The following is a 22,567-nucleotide window of genomic DNA, read 5'->3' on the forward strand; positions in this document are numbered from 1 at the left end:
AGAGAGCAGTCCTGCCGCTAGCTTATGGGCGGGGCCTATGCGTTGAGGGCGGGGCCAAATGCTGCTCTGTCTTATTATGCTCCCTACTGTCCAGTTGGAGTCAAATTTTCAATGCTATCATTTGAGCTAAAAATACAACATTTGTTATGTTTATGTATTATTCATTTGTAAATTACTTTCTTAATCGTCAAAAAAAACAAAAAAACATAATTTGCATAGTTTAAAAAATAATTTGACCAATATAAAGGAAGGAACTCAAGTGCAGGAGTGGATTATTACAAAAAGCTGAGCCCTTATTCTGTTTTATTCAAACAAAGGCTTGTAATGTAATAATCCTATATATAGTTCTTGTGAACACTTATTTCTAACTTTTTTTTATTATCTTTTTTAGATTTTTATTTAGAAGGCACAACCCTCTGCTCTTTGCATGTCTCTCAAAAAAGACAGAGAAAAATTATTTCAATAAAATTAATGTACTATATTTTAGTTTTATAACATTTTTGATTTCATATTTTGTTATTTGATGGTACTTCAATTATATTTACACTGAATTTATAATCCATTTATTCACTTTTTGAGCATAGACCTGAAAATTAAATGTCGTATCTTGAATGCTAAGTTTGATCTCTTTTCAAAGACGACGCTTGGCAGATTAAAAAAGTTTTAAAAAGTGAACTTAAAAAAAGTTACAGAATTTTATGTTTTTTGTTATGAAAAAATGCACAAAAATACTATTTAAAATTTGTATATTAAATATATATTTTCAAAAAACGTTTAATCTAAAACTGCAAGAAAATCCTAGCCATGAATCTAAACAAGTTGTGTTCCAAATTTGAGCTTGATATGCCAAAAAAAAATTGCCTTGAGTAGGCTAAGAGTTTGTTTGGTCGCAGTACCAAAAGTTGATTAATTCCCATTCATTTCCAATGCGGTCCGCGAGGAGCAAAATTGTGACGACTTTTTTAACAATTCTTCTGTGGACAAATGTAAACACTGTTCAATTAAGTTAGTAGGCTACTACTGCATAATGCATTAAATAGTGGAAGTGAAGAACCAAGACTAAAAACTAGTCTGTTGTTTAGGTTGCAGCAGGGTAATTGCTTACCCTGTCATTTTAGGACCTGTTCCAATAAACTGGACACCTATCCTCTAATCAGCTCATTCATCTCCAAACTCCTCTATTTTTCTGTAGGTTCTGTTTTTCTGTAGCTACTTGTGGATAACCATGCAGGCATCTTAATTTTCTATGAATCTGGAGTCAAAAAGGTCTGATAGTAGCTAAACAAAAGTTTTAAAATACCAAACCCCAAATACCAATTTCATTTTATTTAATGAGAGAAAAGGAAATGAACAGACTACCCATGAATTTGAGAAAACCAGCACTGTACTATCCAACCGCTTTCTTTTATCGCCATCTAGTGATCAACATGGTGTAGGGTGAAAAAATAAGTTTTGAGTTATACGACTTTTTGTTCCTATTTCAAAGGTAAGGTTATCTGAATAATTACCTCAAACCATGAAACATACCAAGCCACAATTTGGGATTAACACCTTAAGAACTAATCATTGTGACTTCAATTTGTAAAAGTGACTAAGGTCACAGCCAATTACTCCTTATCCTTGATGACTAAGAGCCTGTTAATTTAAGGCCCAGACAATGAAGGGAATTAGCTACTCATCAGTCCGAGCATCACCTAACCTAACGCACAAACTGTACCTACTTAGCCTACTGAGGAGGTTTGGCTACATTTTGCTTTTATTTTCCAACGACATACATCATACGTTACACAGTGGTATAAAAACCGCACCCGTGAAAGATCTATGAATATAGGCCCGTTCGTACAATAAACGATAACTAGCCTAGATAACTTTAACGATGAGCGTGCACACCAGCAGACGAATCGTTCTGTTTATTCTAAGCGCGTGCTTGCCATACGCGTTTGTCATTTGCCACTTTAAATGCTCGAGCTCTTTAAAGCAGGGTGGATTTTTAAAGAGTGTATGTCAGGTTACATTTTTTTTAGATATATTAAATAAGGTTTAGATGTCTGAGTGAAAATGTAATAATCATTAAAATGATTACTGTAACTGCCCTACAATAAGCTCTGTGACCAGTTTTAACGGTGTTTTTGCACCCAGCACAAGTAATTCACCATCGTGAAAATACGCCTGCGTATGCTAACTACCTAACTTAAATAACTAAATGAATAAATAAATGTCCTAATCACTAATTATCTCGCTCTATCACTCGTACAATTATCAACACAACTCAGCGACCTGGGGAGACGTCTCCCTTGTATGACGTCAAGCGATTCGTTTGGGGGGAGGGAGCAGTTTTAAGTGAGCAGTGTCTTATATTCTTATATTCTGCCTTTAGGTATCGAAAAACATACAAAACAATGCATCAATTTGTCAAACGTGTATTTCCCCTAACTATTTTGTGTTAATCATAATTACACATTTAACCTGTCATACACACTTTAAAGCAGGGGGGGGGGGGGGGGGGGGTTCTGAAAGTAATTAATCGTTTCTCTGTGAAGTTTTCGTGGTGTGGACTATTTATTTTATATTAGATCTTTATTGTCATAGTTATAGTTATCGTGCTACATGCTTTGTGTGAACAGCCTTAAGAAATAATTTTGTCTTGCAAAAAAAATTGTGCCTCTTAAAAAAGACTTAAAACAAAAAACAAATAGGCTACATGATGAAAACGTTTGATTGCTGCGATGCTAAAACGACACAATTACATTTGTGGTAGCCTATTTTATATGATTTGCATGAATTCAGGTAAATTAATGACTCTGTTTTGCACATAAACCAATTGTGCATAGGTTTGCACAAATATATGTGGGTGGGGGTTAAAGACATGTGCAATGCTGCAATAAGTTACATCAGCTTTTGAGAAGTAACGAAGCTCACATCTTACATCATACATGTTTGGCAAGGCCCCCCAGTTCAGCTCATAACTCAATGACTGCTTTGTGCAGATTTTCTGAGGTTCCATGAGCATTTGCATTTTACTTTAAACAGATAACTAACATGCAAGTGTTGTGCTGTATCAAGCACGACATCTGATTCATGCCAGACTGAAGTGCTAGTGGAACTGAGATGTTTAAAGAGACTCCAGTAAACAACAGATTGTCATTAGTAGCAGGACCACATGTTTGAACAACACATACCACACACAGGTGGTCAGAGCACAAAACACATGCTTTTGCGCTGATCGGGAATTTAGAAATTTACCTGATAAAAATAGGACAATTTTAGAGCAATTGGAGAGCTTTTTTGTTTTATCTTTAATGTATTTCTGATGCACATTCAATGCATGGATTGCTCATTTACAGAAAGAAAGAAAGAAAGAAAGAAAGAAAGAAAGAAAGAAAGAAAGAAAGAAAGAAAGAAAGAAAGAAAGAAAGAAAGAAAGAAAGAAAGAAAGAAAGAAAGAAAGAAAGAAAGAAAGAAAGAAAGAAAGAAAGAAAGAAATGTGTTTTTTTTAATGGACTGTATGACTTTTCAGGAATTTATGGTTTAACCCAGCAGCATGGGTGTGTGTATCATAGGGGTCAGAAAAAAGGTAATAAAGTGGGTAAATTAGGTAAATGTGTTGTTAATGCATTTGATGAAAAATGTAAAAGTTGCATAAAGAAAAAGTGATTAAGATAGCAAAAGAGCTCAGACCAATAAGCTCAACAAAACAAAAATGAAAAGAAAAAGACTTAAAAGTTAGTCTCAAATGTACCATTCCTGCACCACACCCACGGCCTGAAAAAGAATCCACGGTTTGACGTGGCAGTGTTGGGGGAGGATGTGAGATGGGGATGTGAGCATGTCTCTGCATCCCCCGACAGAAGAATCTAGAAGGAATGTTGACAAAGATGGAAAACTCTGTAATTAAAACAGTTATTTTATATATCCTGAAGTTATTTGTGTAGTTTATCGACAAACAGTTTAACCTTTATACTTCAGCATAAAATGCACATTCTGTTCTGCAAAACACTGCCAACTCAGCAGAGCAAATCTGGGCTCAGTGGTAAAATGCAACACATTATCATCTTCCATTACACACTTGATGCCAATACGATTATTCATAGGTTTTAATAAAGACAACACTTGTTTAGTTGCAGAGTTTAGCTCATTTTTTTTTGCCGATTTCAGAAGGCTTTAGGACCATGCAGTGGTGGAACGAGGTCATTGGATCCAGAGGGAGGGCTCTCCCAACTTCTCCAGGAAAGTCAGACATCCTCATTTGAATAGCCCAGCTCCAGCTTCTAGAAGTTTCTTTCCCGGACTATAAAGGCCTCTGCTTCAGACACTCTGCAGCAAAGCAGCGTCCGAGAAAAGAAGAGGAGCACATCTGAGAAAACAAGAGGAGCACATCTGAGAAAACAAGAGGAGCACATCCAAGAAAAGAAGAGAAACACATCCAAACAGCTGTCCAAGGTAATTATTGGAGGGGAAATATTTGTGTATTTCACAAATATTTATTTGGAATGGCTTTATTTTGTATCCTAAAGGCTGCGGCACAGAGTCAGAGAATATTTGTTTTACTCTTATTACAAGTAAAAAAAAAAAAAACTATTGTCAAAACACGTTTTTATTTATTTTTTTTATTTTTTTGCATTTTTAAAATGTATTTACATGCAACTTAATCCATAATTAACTAAGGTCGGTAATGATGTAGGGGAAACAAATATCTGTACTTTTGTCATCTTATGCAAAACCAGTCAAAACTAGTTTATTTGCATAGCAGAGTTATAGGATGTGTAATATTAATAGTTGTTTTATACGTTTAGTTTTTTCTTAGTGATCCAAATTTGTGAAATTGTTTTTCTTTTTTTTCTTTACACTAAACTGTAAAGAGTGATCAAATTTTTCCATTGGGAATGGTTTTTATGCTATCACTCAATCAGTGCAATTCACATGCGGGTCTACTGTGGAAGTTCTGATTGGTTGAAAGTTTCTCCCTAAGATCTTCAAACCAATAAGAAGAGTCTACGTATCTTTCTTTCTCTGTGTGCATGAAGTAGCTGCAGAGCAGACTTCTCAAATTCCTGCTTCAATCGACCCTTAAGGACGAGAAGCAAGGAGTTCAAGTCACTGATTTTGTGACTTTGTTTTGCACTATAACCAATGTACATAAATATATTTTTGTGTAGATTACCCAAATGCACCTCTTGTCTTTCAGAGTGAAAATCGCAATCGTTGACAACTATGAATATGAAAACGTATCAAGGTATCACAGGATAAAAAGCAACATACAAAGAAGAAAAAAATATGAATAATCAACCACGCTGACTTACATCTTGTGCTTGATAGTGGATAAGGACACATAACATCTTACAACCGACTTTACCCTCAAGCATAGTTTTAAATCGTAATTTCAACATGCAACGTGATCTCTATATGCAGTAAAGTGTTCTGATATTTAATTAAAAGTGATTTTTCACATTTCAGAACTTTAGCAAATAAGCAGGCTCATGTTAAGCCACGCATTCCTGTCTGATTAGTCATTGCCGTTGCTTTTGTTTAACACGTTTGACCTAGAAATCATGGCCTACAAGCATCATTTATGTAGGTTTACCAATTTAGGGTACATACATATATATGTATATATATAAAACTTAAATTAAAAGACAAACTTATTTCAAACTGATATAAAACTCATGAACAAACTACATGCAGCCTTTTGTTCCTAAAACAAACACATAGACATTTTAAAATTAGCAAGAATTGTTGAATTTGCACTCAGTATCACTGATCTCCCCTCTTCTCCTCTAGGCTTCCGTTGCTACCCAAAAATACAGCAAGCATGTGGGCGTCCAACCTCATTGCTCTATGCCTTTTGGCTGTGGCCGTGTCCGGTGAGGACAAAAAGCTGAGTGCCCATGCAACCTCCATGGCAGACACCAGCGCAAACCTGGCCTTTAATCTCTACCACAACGTCGCCAAAGAAAAGGGACTTGACAACATCCTCATCTCTCCTGTGGTGGTGGCCTCCTCTCTGGGGATGGTAGCAATGGGGGGCAAATCCTCCACTGCGTCCCAGGTGAAGAGCCTATTGAAGGCGGACTCCCTGAAGGACGACCATCTGCATACAGGCCTGTCCGAGCTTCTGAGTGAGGTGAGCGACCCCCAGGCCCGCAACGTCACGTGGAAGATCAGCAACAGGCTGTACGGCCCCAGCTCTGTCAGCTTCGCTGAGGACTTCGTCAAGAATAGCAAGAAGCACTACAACTACGAACACTCGAAGATCAACTTCCGTGATAAGAGAAGCACCATCAACTCCATCAATGAGTGGGCTGCCACGTCCACTGCCGGAAAGCTGCCAGAAATTACCAAGGATGTGAAAAACACAGACGGTGCCATGATCGTCAATGCTATGTTCTTTAAACGTAAGCATTTATGTTGCCTCTTTAAAATTAAGGAATGTCCATAACATTATATTTAATTATTGATCTCAGAGAGAGCCAGGCAAAAATAACAAGAAAACACAGAACTGACTAAAAATTTTAATGTTTGTTTCTGTTTCCACAGCCCACTGGGATGAGATGTTCCACCACAAGATGGTTGATAACCGTGGTTTCCTGGTTTCCCGCTCTCACACGGTCTCTGTTCCAATGATGCATCGCACGGGTAAAACCAGCAGCTTATCTCAAAGTCTCTTACCCTAAATCTACTACCTACAAAAGAACTCAACAGTATTTAACTTGGCCTTTTACAGGCATCTACGGCTTCTATGAAGACACAACAAACAAGCTGTTTGTGGTCAGCATGCCTTTGGCACATAAGAAGTCCAGCATGATTTTCATCATGCCCTACCACGTGGAGCCTCTGGAGAGACTGGAGAAACTGCTCAGTCGCCAGCAGCTGGACACCTGGGTCAGCAAGCTCGAGGAGAGAGCCGTCGCCATCTCACTGCCTAAAGTTAGCATGGAAGTCAGCCACGACCTTCAGGTGAATCATTTTTGCCATATATATCTGGTTGCAAACCACAACTAACATTGTATGCACAATGTATGAGCGTCTTTTCCTTTGCTTTGCAGAAACACCTGGGAGAACTTGGTCTCACTGAGGCTGTGGACAAGTCTAAAGCTGACCTGTCCAACATTTCGGGCAAGAAAGATCTCTACCTCGCCAATGTCTTCCATGCCTCTGCCTTCGAGTGGGACACAGAGGGAAACCCATTTGACGCCAGTATTTATGGTAGTGAGAAGATCAGGAACCCCAAGCTCTTCTACGCCGACCATCCCTTCATTTTCCTTGTGAAAGACAACAAGACCAACTCCATCCTTTTTATTGGCAGGCTTGTTCGGCCTAAGGGTGACAAAATGAGAGATGAATTGTAACTTTTAGGCAATTTGAATTCTATTTTACGTGGTTTTAAAATGGTATTATTGTTGTTAATGGTGTGACTATTACCTCATGAGTCCATTCCAATATTATCCAACACGTTTGGAGAATCTAAGTCAACCTGTCAGTACAAAAACATTGTTTTAAGGAGATTGGTGATATTCATCAGGAGCAATGCAGTCCTATAGGTGAAGAATTGGAACCCCACAAATGTATACAAAGGTTTGATATCAATTGACATCATGTGCATTATTCAATTATTCAATCAGACACTATGCTTACATTAAGTGTAGTGCCATTAATGTTAAGCTGTAGTATTGTGGTATTTATGATTGTGCTTGTAGAAGCCCTCTTTATGAGCATGTGAGATCTGTGTAGGGTTGGCCTTATCTTTAACGTTTAAAGGGAAAAGGTAGTCCTATGCAAGTGTTCCTCAAGCACAATTGTAGGTTCTCTGATTTCACTTCCATCAAGATTGTTTGACTCCTGCACTGATGCCTGTCTTCTAAATTCTCCATTTTGTTAGATGTCATGTTTTATTGTCTTTATCATAGGCTATCTTTTGAGAAAGTGTGCTGATTTAAAAAAAAAAAAATTTCCTTCTGTTTGTTTTTTCAATAAACTGAAATGAAAAATAAATATTTTGTCCTGGATTTTGTGTGTGTGTGTGTGTTAAGTAATGCTTCAAATAAATAAATACATAAAATATAATAATAAAATAAAAGTCCCACTGTTATGACAGTGATAATGATGATTGACTAAATCAATAATGACAGATAAAGGCACAGCACATTGTGATTGCTCTGTCATTCCTAATACTTTAATCCCAGTCATTCCGCATGGTTTGATGTGGCAAATTCCTCTGTGTGTTTATACCACAGAGGGCTTCAATTGTTGTCTCACCTCCTCACCTGTTAAGAGACACAGATTTCCCAGGCAGCCTGCTGTCTTTATGGCACCACCATAAACCCCAAAACCACAAAGAGCACATTTGATGTGGAAAATCAGTTAGGCTACTTCCTTTCATAGCAGATCCATCCTGTAGGCTGTATGTGTTGTATACAAAGGACGTGTTAGAGGCTGGAGTGAAGGGCTCTCATGGTGATATGGACAATCGGGAAAGGTTAAAGAAATAGCCAAAGATGAGATTTGATCGAGATAATTAACCAATGCGTAAACATTGTCTGGATAACCCTGCAGACTTAATGTAATATGCTGTTCATAAATGAAAAAAATTGTTTAAGAGATATGATTAAAGAGAATATCCAGCCTTGTACGGGACCTACAGGACTACAGTGCAAAAACCTATCTAACAGGGCCATCTTGTGGTAAGCAGCAAAACTGCATGCAGACAAGACGTCCTGATGTTCTCGAACATGGTTAGTGCTACCTTACTTTGAGAAATGTTTCTCATCAAAATATGATGGGAACGACAGACACACGATCACATTATAAAATATAATAACATAAAACAACTTAAAGTTTTATGTATCGGGGGTTTGTTAGACACAATTCATTTCATAGCTCTTTACGGCAACGTTCCCTATTTGGTCGGTAGGCCTATATCAGAACGTTATAGCCTATAGGCTACGTCGAAAATAAAACATCGATTCAACGTTGAAATGCGGTTGAAAGGCGTGTCTGACGTTGATTCAACGTTAATTCGATGAGCAAAACGATGTTGTTTCGATGTCACGTCAACGTCGTTTCCACGTTGATTCACTGTCAGTAGGCCTATGCTATCTATGTTGTTTTACAGAACATCACAGTTATGATATGAGAATATAAGGCATGTAGTTAGAGAGTAGGCTACATGCTATATAAGGAAAATATTTATATTTTAGAATGACAATTTATTTTCAAACCTAGGCCTATGAGGTAAAACGCCCCCAGGGGGCAATGCTTCCCACTAACTGTTGTTACCATGGTCTGAACACCACATCCTTTGTTTCTCCATCAAAAGCTAAGTGGTTTAATAAAAATAAAAAATAAAATGTTGAATAAAAATGGACCTTCCAGAAATTCACACACCATAAAGCGGTGTGAATCGAGTGTTGCTTTGAGAAACTCTTGAACCACTAGGTCAGTATCCCTTGACTCCTGGTCCTGAAAGCAATCCACCACATGCTCTCCATGCTGGCCTGGAATGCAGATTCCTGGAACTTTACTTTGGATGCATCCGGTGACTTCGAAATTGGAAGAAGGTAACAATGCGTTTTATCCTGTGTATAATAATCCACCGGCAGAACGTGTGGAGACATATGTGACTTGTTTAAGGGATATGATCAGATCAGATCAGATCTGGAGGATAACATATGAATGGGTCCAGCAGAGATGATGAACAGCCTGGACCATCTCACTGTCTTGTTCAACAACAGATCTGAGATCAGATCTCGAGGATCACATATGAATGGGTCCAGCAGAGATGATGAACAGCCTGGACCTTCTCATCGAGCAAACAACAGTGAGATCAGATCTGGAGAATCTATACCTGCTGACCAAAGCTCAGGCAATCAAGTTGAGATGAGACAGGCCATTATAAAAAGAAGGAAGACTTCTGCCAGGTCAGAGATCAGATAACAGAAAAAGAGAAGATCAGACCACCGCTCTGATTCTGACTGAAGCAGTTTTTAGAGACAGCTCAATTTTGTGTCATTCAAAGCAAGTATGGATCATGACTTTGCATTCACGCTCTCTGTAGCCGCGTCCCCATTACCATTAAAATTCCGCAAATTGAAATTGCGAATTGAAAATATGCCCAATGGAAACACGGCAATTTCGCAAAAACTTCCATTTATCGCAAAAAAGTTTTTCCTTTTTTTGCGCAATTACAGTTCACCTGACGTAGATGACTCGGTGTGTTTGGACAAAATACGAGACAGAGTTCTTTATTAAGTTCATAAAAGACAAAAGATTTACTGGAATACTGGATTCTAAACCTCAAAGAAATGCCACAATCAAGACCTCGACAGGTATGAGGGAGAAACACCCAGAAACACTCACAAGTATAAGGGTCTTTCCTTGCCATTAATGCTTGGATAACACACCTCCTTTGATTAATAATAATGGCTAGTGCAGTGGCTAGGATATACAAAAACCTACCAACGTCCATTGCCATGATTTTTGGAATGACTTATCGCGAGAGGAAAAAATATGTTTTAGTTGCATAACATCGGTTAATGGAAACGGCATAATTTCACAATAGTTCTTTGTTGACATTTAGAAAAAAAATGCAAAAGTTTTGCGCAAATCTGTAATGGAAACGGGCCTAGTGATATCATCTTGTCTATTTGGTGTTTGTCTGTCACAAGCATTTACATTTCATTGTAGACAGGAAAGATTGTAAAATGGGGAGCAAACAGCATTTTAGATCATGCGTTCCTCCCTGCCCTCGCTACATCACGGGTGGGACACGATTTGTGTTGTTTGTCTGGGAGCAGAGCATGCACTGCCAGCTCTCGAGGGGTCTGACTGTGTACACTGCGATCAGCTACCATCAAGGATGCTCTGCTCCCGCCGGGCGCTCTTTGTGGAGAGCGGATAGGCTTGTGTTCCTCGCGCCTCTGGTCCCGTTGTTGCCAAGGCAGAGCTACGACTCAACTCGTTGGGTTCGCAAATGGATCTGGCAGAGGGGTTAGAGACAGGCTTAGACTTTTCTCTGCCTTCACCTGCCGAATCTAGTCTAGTCTTATCTCAGGGTTTGGAAGCACACTCAGCAGTTTCTTCAGCCCAGAGTGAGGCACCAGTGCTGGCACCGGTGATGTTGTTAGCATCGAGGCAATATATGTTGAGGACACTTCTGCTTATGAGGAGCTTATGGGGGTTGTGACTCGTGCCGTGGCTACATTAAACATCGACTGGCCGGCAGAGAAGCAGGAAGTTCATCATAGCTAGACAAACCCTTCGTGCCCTCTGGATCACAACCTCCTCGTCGGGGCCTTCCTTTTCCCCCGAAACAGGTTTCTTATCATCTTCATTTGCCAGATGGTCAGACTTCAAATTATTCCTCAATCATGGGGCTAAATGAACATTGCAATGGGCTGATGCCTACGGCATGCTAGGATGACCTGCTAAGAGACCTCGATGATGAGGGCGAGGGTGTGGGCCAGGACGCATTAAGAAAGCTGTGCCGGGCCACAGATATATCTCTCCGGGCCACCAAGGAGACGGCCAAGTCTGTCAGGTGGTCTATGGCAGACCTGTCGGCTACGGAGAGATATTTATGGCTAAACTTGTCTGGTATGAAAGACAAGTTTTCTCATGGATGCCTTGCTTGCCTCTCTTGGGCTCTTCGGCAATACTGTCACCTAAGTTGTTCAGGAGGCAAAAAAGCAGGTGGCGGTGTTCGAGAGACATCTCCCTCGCCGCTCTCAGATCTCTCGCCGTCTACCAGCTCCTCACATCGAGAGCAACAGAAGCAGAGCCTCACTACCCTTCCTTTGGGGCTGGCCTTGTCACCTCGCACTATCACAAAATGCGTGGATCCAGCACTGGCTCCGTTGCGACTCCATGGGCATTCGCGTGCTGAAAATCAATGTGCTTTCACGCTTCAGCTGGAGCTGAACATAATAATCCCATAATGATTTTAGGTTTCAGACATTTAAATAAACTTAAGTGCTAGCAAAAATACATTTAAAGTTTGTTAAATACACACTGATGTCTATGGAAGCGGCAATAATAATCCTTTCAATAATAATTTGACAACGTGTTTTATTTATATCAGATACACATTGTATAGGTAACTATAGTTTACTCTATTCTTCTCCCAGTTTATCGGTGACTTACTTTAATGTATTTTGGGAGAAGTGGTTGAATTTATGTGTTGTAAATCCGACTGTTGTAAGATCCGATTCTCTGAACTGTGGTGCAAACTAACACGGCGGTTCCCATCAGGCATTATAGATTATAACTAACAGGGTCATTATAAAGGTGTTTAAATGACAAAACACATTCACTTACACATATTTTAGAATATTAGATAGTTCATGATATAGTTAACAAATTTGTGAATATTTTGAATAAAAAAGGAAAAACGAAATAAAACCGTTTGATCAACAGAAAATGTAAGTTATCATTTTAAACAGCTTATAAAGCATTAAATCCCTCTCAGATAAACCCAGCCTACATGTTTAATACAACTTAAACTGCAAAGAAACTTAAACATTTCATTTTATATCCAGTACAAGCACAAGTGCTTCATCAGAGAGAGAGAGATGGGACCCTTTATTAAACTGATTTAATACGTCAAAGAAAAGCAGTTACCCTGTTTACTAAATGTATGGCAACTAATATGAATTATTCTGCATAGTATAAATAATGATTTTTGCATAAATTAACAGAACTCACAGAATTATTGCATTCCATTTTGTAATTTCTCTTAAGCAACTTCTTAATCAGCATACACACAGTCACGTTTCACAATTTTCATGAGTCCAGAGACAGCTTACATTTGTAATTGCTTGGTATCATCCAACCTCAGTCAATTTGGCTTTTGCATAAACATCGCTAGAATATCGCATTTGGTCTTAGCAACAGATGTCCACTAAGCTTCGTCAAATCTGATTATGTCACTACATTGTTTTTTGGTTAGAGAAGATCAAAGAAAAATAATTAAAGCTCCCCCATGAGTAACATATGGATGAAAACACAACATGCGAAACTTCTGTGGAAAAAAACAAAACAAAACGTGGACTCGCCTTTGGTACGGGATGCACATGGGGCTGCTCTGGGGCCAAAACAGATCAAGTGTTAGACATTGGGAAAGAAACACACTTTCACTGACTACCTGTTCCTCAGCTGCCATTTCATTAGCGCTGTTGTTTCTGCTGTGCTGGGCAGAGTCGGATTAGACAGACGACAATCAATCCTATTAAAGTAGTCTTTGTAAGCTGCACTGAAACACACATGCTCGAATTGTCCTTTGTGTCTCTCCCATGCAACTTGTCATGTGTCTTTCCTTCTTCGTCAGTTTCAACATCCTTGCACTTCTCAGATTTTGGGCTTGTCCACTTGTCTGTTGGCCTTGCGAAATATTGACTTGACCTCCTCCGTAACCATTTCTTGCCAGTTATCTCTAAAAGATTAAAATTGATGTAGAAAGTTATAAATGACAATGACAGATTGAACTGAAGATTCATTTTAGGACTTTGGTAAGTAATGCACTTCACAACAACTGAAAAGAAAAAAACACAGCATGCACGAATAAACGGACATGCAATTTGTCCAGCACAATTAATGAACACCATCACGGCACAAACCCACCAAAAGTAAACCTAACCACATGACAAATACAGCACAGCATGCAAGGTACTACCTCCTTGCAATTGGCTGTGGGTTCATGCCTTTTTCTCAGCTTTCCTTCTCCTGTAAGCCTCAATGTCCTCAGGTCTCAAACCATGGTTGTCTTCCCTGATGCATAAATCCAATTATCCCATTTGTAAATAGTATCCCATTCATAAGTACAAAGATAATTATTCTAAAGCACAGAAATTATTCTGAGAGTACAATTTATTTGGAGAGAGTAAAATAAAGGGCAATATAATGAAAAGGCCAAACTGTTTCACATAAATGTATATATGTTTACAATATTTTAAATGCTAAGTTTATTTAAAATATTGTAGAAAAAGAATTAGCCTATATGTAAAATAAATGGTTACATATTATTGAAATCTTACCCTGGTTTGATCTCTGGTGGTTTTGGCAAAGGATTAGTAAAATTAGTTTTTCCAACAAGCCAGTATGTCTCTTCGATGCCTTTCCCCTAAAGAAAAATCCATAAAAATTAATTTTAAAAGCTAAAAATATCCACAGTAGCCTAAGTTAGTGCTTACACTACCATTTAAAAGTTTGGAGTCAGTTTAATGTTCCTGAAAGCAATTTAAAATATTATTTTTTGGAATTTAAAAATAACAGTTTGATAAAAATGTAATTCCCGTGATGCCGAAGCTGAATTTTATTTATTTGAAATATAAATATTTTGTTAGATTATAAATGTCTTTACAGTCACGTTTGATCAATTTAATGCATCCTTGCTGAATACAAAAAATCGAACTGACCCCGTACTTATTATCAGTAGTAGTGCATGTTAAAAAATGATTTTGTTCAAATATAATTGAATTAATTATGATTATTAAAAGCGTTTGTTTTAGTACCTTCAGCTCAGTCTTTCCTCGAACATCTATTTTGTAGCCATCGTTCAGTGAGTGGAGAATCTTCACTGTACTAATGTTCACATGAATTCTGTAAGCTGATGGAAATGATGTTTATTGACCGATCTTCTCATTACAGTACAGGGTTAGTATATCACATCTGTCAAGAAAAATATCTGAACTGAACATACGCAACCCTGTAGATTCCATACGAGAGGCGGTGTTGACTGTGTCTCCAAAAAGGCAGTATCTAGGCATAGTTAGACCCACGACTCCAGCAACACACGGCCCTGGATAGAGAAGAAACATAAGATAAAGGATGCAATATTTTATATCTACATATAAAATATTACAAAAGATTACATGAGTATTACAAGAGCTTTTTCATAACATTACCACTAAGCGGATAAAAACAGCTGGAGATTGAGAGGCTAACCTGAGTGAATGCCGATCCGTATCCTGACGGGAACTTCTGGCATGTGCCGCATCTTGAAGGATCCCACGGAGCTGAGAATATTCAGGGACATGTTGGCGATCTCGGCTGCGTGCTTGTTGCCGTTCTTCTTTGGCAGCCCGGAGGCCACCATGTAGGCATCTCCAATGGTTTCAACCTGCGATAAAGAAATGGCTTTTCATGGAAATCGATCGGCATGTTGTCCTGGACATCCAAGCCAGTGTTATTTTAGTATCATTGAGATACTATTAAAGTATCGAAGGCATTTGTCGCCAATTTCCAAAAAGAACTGTAATAACATTGTAATAACCCTGAACCAAGCTTACCTTGTAGACATCGTGGCTTCCCAGCACCGCATCAAATAGGGAGTAAAGGTCATTGAGCAGATCTACAACCTCAATTGGATCACTAAGGGATGAGATGGTTGTGAAGCCTACAATGTCACTGAAGTAGATGGTGACTTGATCGAAGTACTCTGGCTCCACAGAGGCACCGGTTTTCAGAGCTTCTGCCACAGAACTGAATGAAAATGTAAAAGAAGTTTAATCGGACGTAGAAAGATTGTTGATCCAGGAACGTGTCTTATTTGAGAAGTGTGCAGGAGAAGGAAAAGACTCACGGAGGAAGCATCTCAGCCAGAAGCTTCTCAGTCCTCTGTTTCTCTACCTCCAGCTCTTCTGTTCTTTCCCTGATCAGGTCCTCCAGGTTAGAGGAGTACTGCTCCAGCATACGCAACATGGAGTCAATGATATTGGTCTTTTTGCCCTTGTTGATGAGCTTGAACTGAGAACAGACCATAAAGATGCATTATGAGGGAGTTTAAAAAAATAATTAGATGTAGTTGTCTTTTAGACATATGCCAAGACACTTTAATTAAAGTGTCTTTATTTGTTATGTTCCTGAAATCTGGAAATACTGCTATCCATGCATGTTGTCATATTAGAAATAGAATATATAAATACACTATACCATTCAAAAGTTTGGGGTCTGTAAGATTTTTTTCAAAATGTTTTTGAAAGAAGTCTCTCATGCTCACCAAGGGTTTATTTCATCAAAAATACAGTAAAAACTGCAATATTGTGAGATATTATTACGATTTTAAATAACTGTTTTCTATTTTAATATATGCCTGCGATGCAAAGCTGAATCTTCAGCATCGTTTTTGCAGTCTTCAGTGTCACATGATCCTTCAGAAATCATTCTTATATGATGATTGAGTGCTGAAGACACATTTCTTATTATGTTTTTGTGGAAATCCGTGAATTATTATTATTTTATTTTTTGATGAATAGTTTGCAAGAACTACATTTAGTTTATGATCCATTGAATGCATCATTACTGACCCCAAAATTTTAAATATGAAAATAATAATAACATAACACATGAAATAAAAGCAATGTAATAATAAAATATAACAAATATAAAAGCAATAATTATTACAATAAAATAATAAATCAAAATAAAATGGCTGGCCTAATATTTTGTAGAAGTAAGCCAGCCAGCATTTTAACATCCACGTTAGGTCCTAAGGCTTTTAATTCTGTTAGCCAATGGACTCGAAGCTCACCTGATCAAAGATCTGATCAAAAGCAGGCCTTCTGTCAGGCTGTTCACACCAGCACTGCTTCATTAACTGGATGCATTCCAGTGGAGCTTGGTCTGGAGCTACAGTGGGCCTGCACATAGGCGGAGGTTTCTTCACCTTCCTTATTATCTCTGTTGATGCAATAAACATGTCACTGATAATACCTGCCCAGTCCCTGTTATCACAGCCTGTTTACCGGTTCTAAGTACCATTTATTTACAACCAACCTTCAGGAGTCAAGCCCAGCATACAGTACGGCGCTCCTCTGACGACTACTTCTTGAAGTATAATCGCGAAGCTGTACACATCTCCTTTACATGTTCCTTTCCGTGGATTTTCCGGATCTCTGAGAAATTCAGGAGCTGTCCAGAATAGATCTGAAAGACAAATAATTGCCTTATTATGTCTTTTTTTTCCAATATCAGGAAATTAGATGGAATAAAAGTTTTATTTTATAAATACCCATACCCTCTGGAGGTGGGGTCTCTTTTGGAGCTTTCTGGGACTCAAGAATCTCATTGTAACCATAATCGGTGATCTTTAAGACAAAACGTCCATCAACTACACAATTACGAGACTTGAGGTGCCCGTGAGGAAATTCCCTGTGGTGAAGATATTTCATGCCCTATTGGATGGGTAACAGAAATCATCAGATTATAATGCCGACAAAGACAGATATTATATTGAAAGTGCAGAATGGATTTAAAAATGATCTGAAGGTTATTAGAAGTTCACATTTTCATAATATCATAACATTCAAAAGTACCTTGATGAGATCCAGCAATAAAGAGGATTTAAACATCCAGTCCAGTTTGACATCTTCATTTCGAAGGAGGTCATGTAGACTCCCCCGAGAACAGTGTTCAGTGACGATGGCAAACATCTCACAATCGGTGAAGAACCCCAAAAACGGATTGACATTTTCATTCCGTAGGTCCCTCATCTGGGAATTATAAATATGATAGGAACCGTCACTCAAAGAACAAGCTCATACCGAAATGTTAGTTTTAAATTAAAGGTTTAGAGCCAATACCTTAGTGAAAATATTAGTGGTGCTCTGTTTAACCTCCTTGAAATGTCCTTCCTTAAACTTTTTTAGCCATACCCAGTCACCCTGCAAAGATCAAAACGACTTACATTTACATTTTGGCAGACACTTTCATCCAAAGCAACTTTCATTGCATTTAAAGAGAGAGTTGAAAAATAAAACAAATCATAATTTTTATTTTCTTTACTATAGAAGTCAATGGGGACCCACATTCTTCAAATATATTTGAGAAACTCTGGTTTAGAACAACTTGAGTAAATGATGATGAAAAAATATTCTATAAAGGTCCCTTAAAGGTCCACATGAACATTTGATCAGTTCTTGCTTTCCCTGGGAATCGAACACTTGACCTTGGCGTTGCTAGCGTACTGTTTGAGCAACAGGAAAGTTTGGTCAAAATAAAAAGACATGGTGTGTTCAATAAATCAAACTAAATGACACATAAAGTCACCTCATAGACGGCCACGTTTGAAGTTTCATGCGTTGCCGTTGCCATGCTGTTCACAGAGCGGGACCGGTCGCCTGTGCTCTTCTCCTCAATGTAACTCTTTGAATCGCTAAGATCCTCAAGGGTGATTTTCTGTGAGCAAAGAGTGCATAATAAATGTAGAAAATATAGTAACATTTTCATAAAAGCGCGCGTAATGCTTGAGGAGGGCAGATGAGGTGACGCGTACCCTCTTGCTCAGCTGCGGGTTGATGAAGGTCAGGTCCTCAAGCGTAAGCAGGATTCTGTTGGGCCCTTTGATCAGCTGGATTTGTTGAATCCGCCTCCTACAAAGATCAGACAAGATCAGGCACAACTTCTTGTACCTTCTATATATTCATAAAATTAAAATAATCATAGGTTCTATTAAAATCACAGCAAAATCACCTTATGAATAGAGTTAGGCCAATACAACCAAGAACTATTATGAAGACCGTCACAAACGCTATGATGACGTATGTTAACTCCACACCTAAAACACAAGAGAAGGAATTAGCTGACAAACACATAGCATATAAGTTTCAAATGACATATAAATCAATATGCATCAGTTAACAGTGGACATATAAAAACAACAATATCATTGATTACAAGTGAAAATGATTATTTTTTAATTTAATTGATTTATCTTTTAATAATAATAATAAAAGTGACACATAATACATAAAATGATATGCACCAGTTAACAATAATCATGTAAAACAGCAATAATATATTTGGTTAGCAAGATTAAAATCAAATATTGTTTAATTTTAATTCATTTTAATGAATAATTCCTTGAAATTAATAAAAAATAAAAATAGTAATAATCACATATATCATTTACTAAACACCATTGATCATATTTTCATTTTGCTATTTTTAGCATAAAATACTTATTTATATTTCTTAAAATTATTTGACTTAATAATTTTTGAATAATAATTTTGAATTTGAATAATAATAATAATAGTTTTTTAATATTGATCATTTACTGAAAATATTGAGCACAAAAATACCAACTTGCTTAAAAAGCATTATACACAACTGCTAATGTAACTATGACACACATATACAAGCTGAGAGAGATGAGTGTGACTTTTAAGAAGAAACAATTGCACAATTAAAAGTCAAATATCTGTGTCTCATTGAACAACATTGTGTGGGTCTGTGGTATACCTCCTGTGCAGATGGCATCGGGATCAAACCAGCAGCTGGAGTCTGAAGGTGGAGGTGAACCTCCAGGGAAGTGAATGGACTTGCCAGCAAACAGCACCATGTCCGAAGTCAGGTCTACTTGAAAACAACGATACAGTTGAGTTCCCCAGCCATCAGTGTCCAGGATCACGTAGTTGGTCTGCCCGTTCCCTTGAGCGTCCGTGCGGATGTTCTGGTTGAACCCCGAAAATGTGATGTTCCTCGTGAAGAAGGCCAGGTTGGACCCGGAGAACCACTTACCTGCTCTTCTGGCATTGTGCATGGACTTGGCAAACAGGTACAAACTGTTGTAGATTGTACCAAAGAGAGGAGAGACCTGAAATGTAGCAGAATATTTGAATCAAGCTTTTTGAGTGTACAAATAAGATTCATAATGTGTCAAAGTGCACCACCCACACCTGCTCTGGCTCTTGTGACACTATCAGCTCCCCAAGTCGTTGGGCCATATTGAACGCTTCGTTGAACGACATCAGATCTGACTCCACGGTGACGGTGAGCACGGCGTCGTAGGCTTTGCGCAGTTTGGTGTTGTTTTGCAGTGGGAAGTAGGTTGTGTTGGTGTACGGTAGGCTGTACAGGAGGGTGTCGTACGGTATAAACACATATTGACCATTTGTCAATCCCATGTCATAGGCCTTCATCAGGAAAGAAGATTGTTGCTCTCCTCCAATGAGCGCTGAATGCATGCACATAATGATCACTGAAACATACATGGAAACTGAATTAATTCATGTTGAATTTTAAAAGCATTTAGGACTAATATATGGTGTGAGCAGAGGGTTTTATCTTAAAATAAAATGCTTTATTTAAATTCTAAAAGGGCCATGATAAGAAACTTGTAGTTTGACTATTGAAGACAAACCTTCAGTCAGTGTGCACTGCAATTTCACATACATTCGTTTCACATAAATATTAATGAATTGAGTAACAAATGTAGTGCATGCTTTTACACAGGTATGAATACGTTTTTTTGTTGAAGATAAATCCTTTGACAATTCTATCAAAAGAAAGTGAAAATGATGAGAGATTAAGTCAACTTTAAGATGTCATCTGTTTAATCATACTATATAGGGGACACCGGAGCTAGTTGTCACATGAGCTGTATTTCATTAACTATAAGATTTTGAGTGAAAAGGTTTATGTCTACACACACACACACGCACGCACGCACACACACACACACACACACACACACACACACACACACACACACACACACACACACACACACACACACACACACACACACACACACACACACACACACACACACACACACACACACACACACACACACACACACACACACACACACACAACCCTGAGAAATCATTGTAAAATGTGTGGCAAATAGCCTTGTCCTCTCCTAAAATGAATGTTTATGCTAACAATGCAAATCTACGTGTCCAAAACACTTTACCTTTTATCTCCCCTGCGTTTTGAATGCTCATCAACGTGTTCTCCAACACAGTGTCATTATTCCCCGTGGACGCAACAATGCCAACAGGAAGGCCCTGGTTTCTGAGAGCACTAGCCAATTTGGCAGCCGTGTCGATCCATATATCCTCATTAGAAGACACGATGCCTATGTTAGCCCAGCTGAAATACTTCAGCACCTTGTAAAGCACCCGCGTCGGAGATGGTAAAGTCCGGGCAAATGTCGGGTAGCCCTGGACCCGGTCTAACTCATAGTTAATGCACGCCCATGAAAATATAGACTTGTCCCAATTCTTGCCCATGAGCGAAGCTGCATTGCAGTATCCTGGATTTGTAGGGCCTACAAACGCATCAACTACGTTCTCATATTGTACAAATGAGGTCAATGCTTTTGACGTCTCGCAAGCTTCCTGAAGGATGACAAAGTCCATTGTACAGCCCAGGTCTAAACTAAAATCCTCGTTTATGCGGCCAACAGCCAGTCTGGACGCAATGGAAGGAAGTGCTTTAGAGTAATAAGGGTCACAGTTCCAAGGCCCCAGGACTCCTACTTTGAAAATCAGGCATTGGACACAGCATGGGAACGTCAACACACCAAGAATGATCCATAGTGTAATGCTGTAAAATGGAAGTGTTGAGAGGCTGTGTCTGCTCCTGAGGACGGGGCAGCAGGGGTAACTGGATAACTCCCATAAAGCACCTCCAAATGGGAGGTGAATATGTCGCATTGTCCTCCTTTAGAAGCCGTTATGAGAGATGGACGTCACAAAGAGACACCTGGAAAACAGCAGATTAGATATGAACTGGAGTCACGGCACACTTTTAGCATCATTTTCAAGGCCAAAAATTCAATATACTTATCTGTAATATAATATCTAGGCTGTATATTTTCTACACAATGTAAACATTTCAACTCATCAAATTTAAAGTTGTTTTTTTCTTTAAATAAAATCAAAGCCAAATCTACCACCTGAAGTGATAAGATCATTTGTCCACTCCAAATGCAATTACCGATGAAGAAAATCAAGTTGAAACGAAATGTTTATAACATAGTGGATATAGAATGTTTTTGACAGGGAACATTTTTTTTTGTTTTGGCATAAAAACATTTTCTTTACATAGTATTATCATATTTTCTTAGGTTATTGTTGTATTATTTTGTTAAAAGCTTCATACACTAGAAATGCGAAAAAATTGTAATTACAAATTTATCTCCACTTACATTTATGCAAGTGCACAAAATAAAATACATTGCTAAATAAAATATAATTTAGAAATAGAACTTACCATTATTCATATGGGCCTCTTGATGCATGAAAACATTTCCACAAAGTATGAACTTTTTCTTCCAGTGCTTTCTTTCATACAGTAGATTTATATCCTTCATAGAGTTACACGGTCAACATTCACGACGGTTTTCCAGCATCAGTCGTTCCGTGGGCATAAATAAATGTGAGCAGATCTCAGCTCACAAACAACAGTTTGATGAGGCTTGTCAGTGGCGTTGAGAGATTCAACTTAAGCACCCTGGAGAGCTACTTAATGCCTGCAGTCATCAATAAAGGTGTTCTTTTGCACCTTCACAATTCACACCTAACGTTCAGCGACATTTTCCAGCTTCACTGTTATAAATATTGTTGTACAGCAATTCTCGATAGTGTTGTCAATTTGGGCGAAATTATTTACCTTAGTTTCGTTATATCGCAGGTTCCTAGAATCCTTGACGATTTTAAAAAACAACAAATACATTTTATAGTAAAATAAAATGGAAAGCGATATTCGGTATAAATCCCCTTGAAAATATCAAAAGGCCAAGATGTTTCTCTGTTCAATGAAAGTCCTTTGAAAGTGACCCGCGGAT

General features: G+C 38.3%; 2 protein-coding genes across 4 annotated transcripts; one reads left to right on the top strand and one right to left on the bottom strand.

Moving 5' to 3' along the window:
* Positions 1–1,427: 1,427 nt before the first annotated feature.
* serpinh1b (serpin peptidase inhibitor, clade H (heat shock protein 47), member 1b) lies at positions 1,428–7,980 on the top strand. 3 transcript variants are annotated; one of them, XM_079609234.1, is made up of 7 exons: positions 1,428–1,486; positions 4,156–4,440; positions 5,186–5,233; positions 5,779–6,392; positions 6,535–6,633; positions 6,722–6,954; positions 7,044–7,980. In XM_079609234.1, the coding sequence occupies exons 4-7, from the start codon at positions 5,810–5,812 to the stop codon at positions 7,344–7,346; spliced, it is 1,218 nt and encodes a 405-aa protein (XP_079465360.1). In that variant the 5' UTR covers positions 1,428–1,486; positions 4,156–4,440; positions 5,186–5,233; positions 5,779–5,809; the 3' UTR covers positions 7,347–7,980. The 3 variants fall into 3 exon arrangements, with proteins under 3 accessions (XP_079465360.1, XP_079465361.1, XP_079465359.1); XM_079609235.1 differs by lacking the exons at positions 1,428–1,486; positions 5,186–5,233 and having other exon boundaries at positions 4,319–4,440; XM_079609233.1 differs by lacking the exons at positions 1,428–1,486; positions 4,156–4,440 and having other exon boundaries at positions 5,034–5,233.
* A 4,061-nt stretch (positions 7,981–12,041) lies between these two features.
* Positions 12,042–22,567, bottom strand: gucy2f (guanylate cyclase 2F, retinal). The gene is made up of 19 exons (XM_079609521.1): positions 21,994–22,567; positions 20,690–21,483; positions 19,668–19,969; positions 19,231–19,585; positions 18,460–18,544; positions 18,263–18,359; positions 18,037–18,165; positions 17,571–17,651; positions 17,304–17,480; positions 17,006–17,162; positions 16,765–16,914; positions 16,520–16,668; positions 15,572–15,735; positions 15,279–15,471; positions 14,935–15,109; positions 14,690–14,788; positions 14,502–14,596; positions 14,025–14,110; positions 12,042–13,423 (listed from the first exon to the last, which is right to left on the bottom strand). Exons 2-19 carry the CDS (start codon positions 21,432–21,434, stop codon positions 13,339–13,341), a joined length of 3,324 nt encoding a protein of 1,107 aa, XP_079465647.1. The 5' UTR covers positions 21,435–21,483; positions 21,994–22,567; the 3' UTR covers positions 12,042–13,338.

Source organism: Phoxinus phoxinus (assembly GCF_949152265.1).
Source record: "Phoxinus phoxinus genome assembly, chromosome: 4".
Lineage (NCBI taxonomy): Eukaryota > Metazoa > Chordata > Actinopteri > Cypriniformes > Leuciscidae > Phoxinus > Phoxinus phoxinus.